The sequence below is a fragment of the Perca flavescens genome, chromosome 10, assembly GCF_004354835.1.
Source record: "Perca flavescens isolate YP-PL-M2 chromosome 10, PFLA_1.0, whole genome shotgun sequence".
In the NCBI taxonomy this organism is placed as follows: Eukaryota; Metazoa; Chordata; class Actinopteri; order Perciformes; family Percidae; genus Perca; species Perca flavescens.
Window position 1 is genome coordinate 16,740,408 of NC_041340.1, and position 11,425 is coordinate 16,751,832.

The 11,425-nt window shown below is 37.5% G+C and overlaps 1 protein-coding gene across 2 annotated transcripts; it reads left to right on the plus strand.

The window, feature by feature from the left end:
• The first annotated feature begins 1,524 nt into the window (after positions 1-1,524).
• Positions 1,525-11,128, plus strand: si:ch211-114c17.1 (pre-mRNA-processing factor 39). 2 transcript variants are annotated; one of them, XM_028589412.1, is made up of 16 exons: positions 1,525-1,665; positions 2,744-2,854; positions 3,277-3,530; positions 3,692-3,817; positions 3,974-4,092; positions 4,262-4,429; positions 4,717-4,897; positions 4,991-5,095; positions 5,834-5,960; positions 6,078-6,232; positions 6,381-6,507; positions 8,035-8,306; positions 8,887-9,071; positions 9,175-9,249; positions 9,397-9,568; positions 9,836-11,128. In XM_028589412.1, the coding sequence occupies exons 1-16, from the start codon at positions 1,578-1,580 to the stop codon at positions 9,905-9,907; spliced, it is 2,337 nt and encodes a 778-aa protein (XP_028445213.1). In that variant the 5' UTR covers positions 1,525-1,577; the 3' UTR covers positions 9,908-11,128. The 2 variants fall into 2 exon arrangements, with proteins under 2 accessions (XP_028445213.1, XP_028445214.1); XM_028589413.1 differs by lacking the exon at positions 2,744-2,854 and having other exon boundaries at positions 1,526-1,665.
• The last annotated feature ends 297 nt before the right edge of the window (positions 11,129-11,425 follow it).

The following is an 11,425-nucleotide window of genomic DNA, read 5'->3' on the forward strand; positions in this document are numbered from 1 at the left end:
ATATACAAAATGTAGGACATGTACTCAGCATAATGATACAGAGAAACAAGAATCTGAATGCAAATAAACCAATGTGTATATATATATAAAAAAAAAAACTAAAATTATAAAATTATAACTGAGAGAAAAAAGCACACATTATTCTTCTTTGAAGAGTTCACCGTACAGGTCCACATATATTTATATATATATTTATATATATATTTATATATTTATATATATATATATATATATATATATATATATATATATATATATATATATATATATATATATATATATATATATATATATATATATATATATATATATATATATATATATATATATATATATATATATATATATATATATATATATATATATATATATATATATATATATATATATATATATATATATATATATATATATATATATATATATATATATATATATATATATATATATATATATATATATATATATATATATATATGTATATATATATATATATATATATGTATATATATATATATATATATATATATATATATATATATATATATATATATATATATATATATATATATATATATATATATATATATATATATATATATATATATATATATATATATATATATATATATATATATATATATATATATATATATATATATATATATATATATATATATGTATATATATGTATATATATATGTATATATATATATATATATATATATATATATATATATATATATATATATATATATATATATATATATATATATATATATATATATATATATATATATATATATATATATATATATATATATATATATATATATATATATATATATATATATATATATATATATATATATATATATATGTATATATATATATATATATATATATATATATATATATATATATATATATATATATATATATATATATATATATATATATATATATATATATATATATATATATATATATATATATATATATATATATATATATATATATATATATATATATATATATATATATATATATATATATATATATATATATATATATATATATATATATATATATATATATATATATATATATATATATATATATATATATATATATATATATATATATATATATATATATATATATATATATATATATATATATATGTATATATATATATATATATATGTATATATATATATATATATATATATATATATATATATATATATATATATATATATATATGTATATATATATATATATATATATATATATATATATATATATATATATATATATATATATATATATATATATATATATATATGTATATGTGTATATATATATATATATATGTATATGTGTATATATATATATATATATATATATGTATATATATATATATATATATATATGTATATATGTATATATGTCAATGGTCCACAGTTGTATTATTTTTTAAGTTTATGGCATGGATCAGAGTGATAGAGAAAGACATGGCTCTGGCATCGGCATCAGATCGGCATCATGATCGGCATGGATGTATCTTGTCGCGCATGAATGACGTCATCGAGACGTTTCCAATCATGGCGGCGGAAGGCTTTGAGGAGATGAGCGGCAACGGGGAACTAGAAGAGTCTTCAGGTAACATTGATTAGCATGACTGGGTTTACAATGCACAGTTTCTTTTTGGCTTTTCATACACACTATTTTGGGTTGCATCGGCAAACGTGTTTGGGATAAAGGCTCCGATCGGACATATGTAAAGGAGAATCATGACAAGCTAGGCTAAGCTAACGTGATTACAAGTAACCCCACACCAGGAACCGGACAGTGTTCTTCTGTTCTCTAACTTACCTTCCCCTGGCTAACGAAGTGTTATCAATTATTAGTTGAATTATGTCCACGACAACCCAAAGGTACGTGGGTCAAAGCTGTAGTGGAGAAAACACCCGTGTAAACTCAGCGCACTAGGGTTTAATGAATGAAACATACCTCTGCAGATGTTTCAAAAATAAAAGCTTAAAACCTTTGATTTAGTATTTTTTTGGGGTGTTTTTTTTTGTGTGGATCACAAGCTGCGGGCAGTAGTTTAGCTGCATAAGAGGTTTGACTGGTCAATGCAATCTTTAAAGGTTTAGCTTTTACCTCTCAGGCGGTCTGGGACAGGTCTGCTTTCTGTCCACAGAGTCAGAACTAAACAGGGAGAAGCAGCGTTCAGCTTTTATGCACCACATATCTGGAACAAACTCCCAGAAAACTGCAGGTCCACTGCAACTCTCAGTTCTTTTAAATCGAGGCTGAAGATTTTAGTTTGACGCTGCCTTTTATTAAATCTTTTTTTTTTGCACTGTAACTTTTATTGTTGTATTTTATACATGTCTTATTCTGTTTTAGCTTATTTTTATTTCCTGTTCTCTTTAATTAATGGGTTTAATTGTTTTTAAATGCTCTTTAATGCTTTGTGCAACACTTAAAGTTGCCTTGCCTTTTATACACTGCACCCTATTTGTCTTCCAAGTTTTTTGATTGATTTACTTCTGGTTTATAATATTAATGATTGAAGCATGTGATTGTGGGCATTTCACACACATTGTTGTTGTATTGTTGGAACACCTGTTGACCATTTTTCACGAAACTGTCCAGGCAGCAGAGGACAGTTCATGAATTACATCACATTACATTCATTTCCTATGAAGGTTAATTGCTTCTTTTTTTACAGCAAGTGCCGTCAACCTCCATAAAAAAACAAACAAGCTAGATGTCAGAAGCACTCGTGTCGGTTTCCGTTGCCACCACACCTCAAGAAAGTTAAGCAAATTAAGAGAAATGGGTAGGAAAAGCGTAACAAGGTTTAAGATGTTTTGTCGTGCAGTGAGAGTACAGCAACATCAGAGCAAATCAATTGTTAATTTCATTTGTTGAGTGAAAATAGCTGTACTTATCAATTTTTGTTTGTTTTTGTTGATACACAGGTTTAGGGTTTGTTAAAATGGCTGGCTGTGACATTATTATGTTTTTGTTTGGCCAGTAATCTATGGTGGTCAGTAGTGAAAACTTTACCTCAGTAGTGTGTGACTGATCAATTGAAAGGACTTTTTTCAGACGTAGTGATTATGGCCAAGGTACCAAATACAGGGCAAGGCTCCTACGCTAAATATGATGTTCCCAGTAGCTTCAGTAGTAGCATACCTGACCTGTATAATGCCCTTTAATTATGTAAATGTACTTACCTTTGATCTACCCCCTCTTTAGACATGGAGGCTTCTGAGGTTCCTGCACCACCTCCGACTGAGTTGGCAGAGATGTCGGAAGAGAACGGCAGTCTCGCCGTGGTCCCTGAGGCCCCCGTAGTAGGCCCCGACCCAGCTACCTTCTCAATGCCCCCAGCTTCAGAAGACGAGGAGGGAGAACTGCCCGCCGACTTTGAGCGCCTGTGGAAGTCCGCCCACGACAATCCTCAAGACTTCACCAGCTGGACTGACCTGCTGCAGTACTGTGAGCAAGAGGTGTGTGTTTGTTGTTTTGAGACAGAGGAGAAAAAGAAAATGTAGGAAACCATCATATTATCCCTCACTAATGACAATAAGGCCACAAAACATGTTTGACCTGGAGGCTTGCTGTAGCCTTATGTGACCTTTTGAACTTAATTTTTCTCCCTTCTGTCCAGAGTCACATGACAGCGTCACGCAGAGCGCTAGAGGCCTTCCTCACTCGCTACCCGCTCTGCTACGGCTACTGGAAGAAATTCACCGATCTGGAGCGCCGTGCTGGGTACAACAACAAAGCCGAGGAGGTAAAACAGGAGAGAGTCTACAATTCTGTGTTTCTTCTTCCCTCCCGCACCATTGAGAATAATGTGTGTGTGTGTGTGTAATGAATAATGTGCATAAGGTATTAAGAACGTGTTTTTTACTAGTTCTTATGAGCTGGTTGTGGTGTGCTGTGTCAGGTGTGTATTCAGGGTCTCCAGGCAATCCCTCTGAGTGTAGATCTGTGGATCCACTACATCAATCTGCTGCTGGGAACACTGGACATGAACCTGCCGGAGTCACCCGCGCGGATTCGCAGGTAGTCTCATTTAAGACTCATCTTTTACTGGTGTGTTTTATGCTGTTTGGCGTGCGCAGCACAGATGACAAAATAAATATTTCAAGAGAAAATATACATAAGGCAAATAAGCTTCTTTATGCGAAAGCTCTTTTTATATCTTAACTGTTTTTCGACCTCAACACCTCAGTGTGTTCGAGGATGCGGTTGTAGCAGCAGGTCTGGACTTCCACTCAGACCGGCTTTGGGATCTTTATGTCGAGTGGGAGAAGGAGCAAGGCAACATGAAGAACGCATCAGCCGTCCTGGACAGAGTCCTTAAAGTCCCCACCCAGCTCTACAACACCCACTACGAGAAGTAAGACTACACACACGAGTCGTGCGTGCGTTCGTGTGTGCCAATCTAAGACAAAGATGCTGATGTGTTATTGTCAGTACCAGGGTTACTATTATAATGATAAATATTATTTTCTAATTTTGTTAGATATTGAATGAATGTGTCAAGTTTATCATTGAACATTAAATTAGCACACTATTGTGATATTTCTAATATTCTCCCATTACCTGAACACCTCCCTTTTTCACTCTTTTCCCATTAATATCATTTTGCGTCCTGCTCCGCCTTCTCCTCCTGCGCTCCGTCAGGTTCAAGGACCACCTGAACAGCCACGAGCCCAAGGAGGTGCTTTCCCCGGAGGAGTACGAGGAGCTGAGGACGCTGTGCCGTCAGAGTCAGAAGGCGGAGCGTGCTGAACAGGCCCAGGAGGAGGAGGAGGAGAGGCCGCCAGGGGAGGAAGAGCCTGCCACACCTGAGGGCACAGACACGGTGAGTAACATCTGACTGCCTCGCAGTCCGATTGAAAGTTTTAAACGTGTAAAAGAGATTAGATTCATTAATTCATTTGTTCTCTGTGTTCAGGAGGAATTGATGCAGAAGATTAGGGAACAAGTGCTTGTTCGCAGGGACAAAGTGTACCAGGACAACGAGGGAGAAGTTCGCAAGAGATGGCACTTTGAAGACGCTGTGAGTTCTCTCTCTCTGTCAGCTCTGTCTGTTGGTTTATTATTTCTCTTTTCTTCTTGGGCTTTTCCTCCCTTTCTCATTAATTCACTGTTTTTCTACTTCTTTTGGAAACCAAGGCTCCGACAACACAATAACACACTTTGTTCTGAATCTCAGTCTGGGTATTATTTCGTTATTTAATACCTGAGTTTTGGTTCCAGTAGAAAAAACACTACTTTTTGATATTGGTACATTACTGACACATTTTTCTACAAAAGCCTTTTTATCATTTGGTAAAAAAAGCCAAACTGCAATGTTAAATGTCTAAAAACAGTCAATTGTACAAGAACTTTGCCGATATCAAATCTACAGATATTATTTTGAAACGGAAGCTTTTTTGATCAGACAATAAGTAAATTTAACCCAGAATTTAATGCCAGCTTTCAGTACTCAACATTTTCAATACTCGGTTCAATACTATACGATCGAAATATTTAGGTGGGATTCAAAAACGTATTGAGGTTCACAATTTGGACCTTTCTGAAAACCAAAACTAAAATTCTCAATAAAAAAGTCCCAAAAAAAAAAAATAGCATTAATGCATACTATTCTTTCTAGTTAAATTGTCAACAGTATTCTTTTTTTGTTTTGTTTGCAGTTTTACAACAGCAATTGATTTTCTTTCTGATTTTATTCATATTTATTACATTTTGATACACACTTTAATCACTTGCTGATTTCTTTTTCTCTGGCCTTTAGATCAAACGGCCCTACTTCCACGTCAAGCCACTAGATCGCCTTCAGCTGCGGGCCTGGCACTCCTACCTGGACTGGGAGATCGCTCAGCTCAACAAGGACACCAAAGACTCCCAAGATGGCCAACAAGGTGACTACCTAACCAACACACTGTCAGCTGTCTCCTGTATCGTACAGTCTCTGCATTTTTACAAATTTGTGTTAACATAAAGCATCCAGGGGTTTTGATGCCATTATCTCCTACCAGATCCAAACCAGGAAGCCATAGAGGGGTCAGAGGTTGCTGCCCAACCTCAGGACCAATCAGAGGATGCTGCGGTTGCCCATGATGACCGCAGGGTTCGCATTCTCTTCGAGCGCTGTCTGATCGCCTGCGCTCTGTATGAGGAGTTCTGGATCAGGGTGAGAAAGAAAAGTGTGTTTGTGTGTGACCTGCATTTAGAGAAAGAAAACTGTGTGCGTGTATCCTTGTGAGCCTCAACAGTAGATTAATAAGCGATGCTTGTGTGTATATATGATCTCTGTGTTACATCTTCTTGTATGTGTTCAGTACGCTCAGTACCTGGAGTCGCAGAGTGTGGACGAGGCACGGGCTGTTTTCAAACGAGCCTGTGAGATCCACCTGGCGTACAAACCCAACATCCACATGCAGTGGGCCACGTTCGAGGAGAGGCACGGTACGACAAAACATGAACACACACCAACACACTGTACAAACAGCTTTGCTCTATTCCTTTTACTTTTCTTTGAAATGTTGAATGTCTTAGGTAGGTCTTACTTTGTCCAGTATGCAGTCAGGACTATTCGTTTAAAGATACTTTGTGATGCAGTCAGTGAAAGACTTGGTGAATGTCAGTCAAGCTTGTTAAAAGGATATTTTGGATTTTTTGAAGTGAGGGTTTTGCGAGGTACTTAAAGCTTTAGTGCGTAACTTTTGGATATTTATGAACGTCCGTTACATTCAAGCCGTTGCCAAAATGAGTTGATACAAAGCTAATTAAGACTATCAGCTCCACACAACTCTCTCAGTATTTCTCAGTATGACTATGTTCAGAAGATTGTGGCGTCCAGTGACTTGCCCACGCAGAAACTCAAGTGAAGAGAATGACCACTTCTGAAGAGTCCATCATGTTTTTTTAATCCTCCGTGTCCTCCTTGGTTACAAGCAACTGTGTGAAGGGGGGTGGTGCGTGGCCACGTAAGGCTTGTGTCACGTGGACGCGCCGACAGTTTTGTTGTCATTACTTAGCTGCAAACGGGACACTTTTGAAGCTGTGGTGGAGAGGTCACTGAACAAACTGTTGTCTATCATGGATAACCCCGACTACCCTCTCCACCCCCCATTGGTCCAACAGAGGAGCACCTTCTCTAAGAGGCTCCGACAGCTTCGATGTCGCACGGACCGCTACAAGAAATCATTCATACCAATGAATTCAAGCAATTCAACTTTTTAACACTTCATCACTGAGTGTGAGATAAGACTCGTATACATCACAACTGCACCTTGCACAATAGGTTTATCTACATCTTTATCAATACTAGTGAAACAGTTGTACATTTTTATTCCCAACTTGTATATATTTAAAATAGTTGTTCTTGTATTGTATTTTATTTTTAATCTATTATTATTTCATGAATATTCTGTATGTGTCTGATATTTTGCTGCTGCAACACCGTAATTTCCCATTTTTTTTGGGATCAATAAAAATCTATCTATCTATTCCTCCGGGGGGGGGGCAGAAACTACGCACTATAGCTTTAACCATAGTCAGTGTACTACCTACAGTAGATGGCCGTCGGCACGTCCCGAATTTGGAGAAGCAGGCAGGAGTACCACGGCGGAACTGGGGACGTGCTGACCACCATCTACTGTAGGTAAAACACTGACTATGGTTTAGTACCTCATACAACCCCACTTCAAAAAATTCAAACTATGCCTTTATAACTAATGGGGCTGTAATAAGACACTTCCATAATTGTTTGTAGTATCACCAAAGGACGTAAAGTTAATACAGAACAGGGCCGGGAACAACTTGTTGAATATGATCACGTTCTGCTGCGCAGGGTTCAATCATCATAACAGACCTATACCTCAACTGTTAATTGCTTATTCTCCACTTGTAGTTTCTATTGCTTCTTTTTTTAACTTTCATTGTTTACTGTATTATATACACTCATGAAAAGTCCCTCATCCTCCCCATCAGGTGACTTAACCGAGGCCCGGCGAGTGCTGGAGGCCCTGGAGAAAACTCTACCCGGGTTGGCAGTGGTCCGTCTTCGCCGGGCAGCTTTAGAGAGGCGAGCGGGCCAGCTGGACCAATCAGAGGCCTTGCTGCAGGAAGCAGTGGCCGAATCCAAAGAAAAGCCCACGTTACATGCGTTTTATTCTATCAAGCTGGCTCGCCTGCTGCTGAAACTGGGCAGGAACCCCAGCAGAGCCCGCAGAGTTTTACAGGAGGCGCTGGAGATTAGTCCGGTAAGATATTTAGCAAACACCCACAAACATTGCAGCCATTAACACCATGACAGACTTTTGATCAATCTCCTCTTCCTCCCTTCATCCTGAAAAGATTAAGGAATGTCGATGTAGTTCTGCTGTAAGAAATCCTGCTCCATTTTCTATAACACAATCTGCGTGTCAACCAGTCCACCAATTTATTTATTTTTTAAGAATTTCGATGTTGTGGCAGCTTAGGCGTATACACAAAGCTGTCTGATAACTGAATATGTGATGTGATAATGTAAAAAATCCATTTCCATATGATTTTAATACTGGTTGGATTTGATTGGCCATTCCATGTAATGTTAATATTATTTCCACCCCTTAATCACATTTGCTACATATATGTTGCACATTATGATTTACACCTCATATTCTTTCTGATGAGTACTTTGTGTGGTACTGGCAAAATGAGTACCTTCAAGCTTGTACCTTTTTTTTTTTTTTTTTTTTTTTTTTTTTTTTAAGGAAGAAAAAGCAAAAACATTGTACTTAAGTAAATCTAGTTCTTAATCGCCTCCGTCTTCCTCCTCCTCTCCAATGTGCCCTCCCTCAGGATAACGATAAGCTGCACCTGAACCTGTTGGAGCTGGAGGTATCGGGGGACCCCTGGGTCTCAGCTGAGGCGGTGCAGGAGTGTGTGACGCGAGCCCTGGCAGCTCCCCTCGCCCCACACACCAAGATCCTCTTCTCACAGAGAGGTCTGCAGTTCGCAGAGGACTACAGCAACTCTATCCAGAGGTCAGAGTTCAACATAAGTCTTCTGTAAACCCTGTGGCTACCACAAATCAATTGTCTTCTTTGACCTGAATGTAGTTCCTTATTGTCTCGGTGTCCTCTGCAGTGTGCTGTCTGTCTACGAAGAGCACCAGAAACTGCTGAAGGAGCTGGGTGGAACGAAGAGGGAAGCAGAGAACGGGTAAATTGATCAAGTTCAAAACATTTTTCTGGGAGTTGCAACTGGCAGTGGGGAACTCCGGTTCGGGAACTCCAATTATTTCGATGCCACATGAATGCAGCATTTTTGCGTAAATAAGATGTGCAGAGATAAAAATATTTTTTTTAGGGATGAGGACCCAGAGAAGATGAGCAAAAGTGAAGACGGCTCTGCTGTTGCTGTGTCTGCATCAGTCGCACCTACCATGCCACATGTCCCCATCACCACACCCCCTCCTCCGGTGATGGGCGCCGACGCAAACGCACAGGCTGGCTACGGGGGATACAGCAACTGGTATCAGGTAGGATTGTATAACAAAATGAAAAAAATAGAGGATTGTTGGTATGAAAAACTATTTGGGAAATCTGTAAATGAACAAATGTGGCTTGACTGCCTTAAAGAAAGTTTATTTGCACAGAGGGCTTTACTGAGATGCAGGAAAACCACAGACCATAAAATATTATGTGTCTAAAAATGGTTTATTTAGAAGTAAACAGAATATCGTCGTAGGCTGTAGTTTGAGATGTTCTGTGTATGTTATGACCGGTTTGTTGCGATTCTTTTTCAGCAACCGCAGTACGCCGGCTACGGCTACCAGAACACCTGGAACTACAACCAAGGCTACTATCCTCCCAGCTAAAGGGGGCGACAGTGACACCAAGAAGCCACAGGAAATGGTTTAATCCAGAATGACTCCTTAGCTGAACAAAAAACTCAACCACCCAGTCCTGCTGGTCCACCTGCTAAAATAATATCCCAGCATCCTTTCCTCCTCCGTCCTTCCTCTGAGTTACCTCACTGTCCTGGATTTGTTTAAATAAGGGGCAGGAGTTAAGCTCTTTTAGCATTTCGTGTCATGTCAGTGTTGATTCTGGGGGAGAGGTGGAAAGATGATGAAAGGAAACTGACGCTCCCATTCGCAGTACATCAGTGTCTCTTCATTTTAATCAGAAATATTTTTGTATTTGTTTGCAAGCCCAACCCCTTCGCTCCTGTTTTAAAGTCATCTAGTCTATCCAACTTTACAGGTGACATGATTGACATTTTGTACCATTCCAGCGAAGGCTATTTGTTGTTTTTTTCTAATGTATATAAAGGTGTTTTATAGTGTGTCACAACAGAACGGTTTGTGTTGTGTCTGTTTGCTGAAGTACTTCCATAATGAGGGTGAAAAATTCACCGGCACGCTAGTTAGTTTGATAGTCACATAGCCAGCAGGTTTCAGAGGTTGTAATCTTCACCTCAATAATCTGAAAAAAAGAAGGAAGGAAAAGGCTCCACTTGTTGCTTTTTATATTAAATCTCTTAAAGTCGTTTATGGTGCTACAGTACCAGCTAAAAGCAAAAGTCCAGAAAACTCACATTAAAGTAGCTAAAAAACTCACACTTCTTTCCTACAGGGTCTTTGGCAACAGTCCACTTGTGCACACAGACATGCAGGTCTTACTTATTTACAAAGTTAATGGACTTGTGTTTTTTTGCCCATTAGATTACCCGACGTGTAAGTGAAGACCACAGCCTCTGAAATCCGCTGGCTGAATAAATTAGGTCTTGTCAGAGCAGAAAAACTTCTTATTTTGTTTGTCATGGAGGTCCAGTTCACTTGTTTTAAAACGCAGCGGGCTGTCCTAAGTCCTCGGTAGTCTTTGGCCTATTGCAAATTTACACGGTTCAATAAAATGCCTGAAACGAACCATTTCACATAACTTTGGGAGAAGTCAATTATGATGAGAATTCAGTTTAATACGTTGCAAAACATTACAACCTTGTTAAATGTGCAGTTGTTCAATTATATGTAGTGATTAAATTGATTCTTGCTGTCAAGAAATCACATGGAACAAGTGTTAATCTGTCTCAGTAGTTTCTAACTTCCCTACTGTGGCACTTAACCCTAAACCCATTTTTTTTTCCTACCAAAGACTTAAATCTGTAACAATGGGTCACAAATATAGTTTAATTTGTGTAAAAAGGCTCAATAATTTGCTGGACTTTGTAGTTTTTAGCAAACCTTACTCAAATAGGATTTAATAGTGCATTTGGAGACTATTTTAAGCCACAGCTTTGGTGCTCTAGTGAGTATTTACAGCATCATGCTCATGGTAATAAAGAAACCTCCTGTCACCCAGGGCGACAGTGTGGCTCACAGAATATGACACAT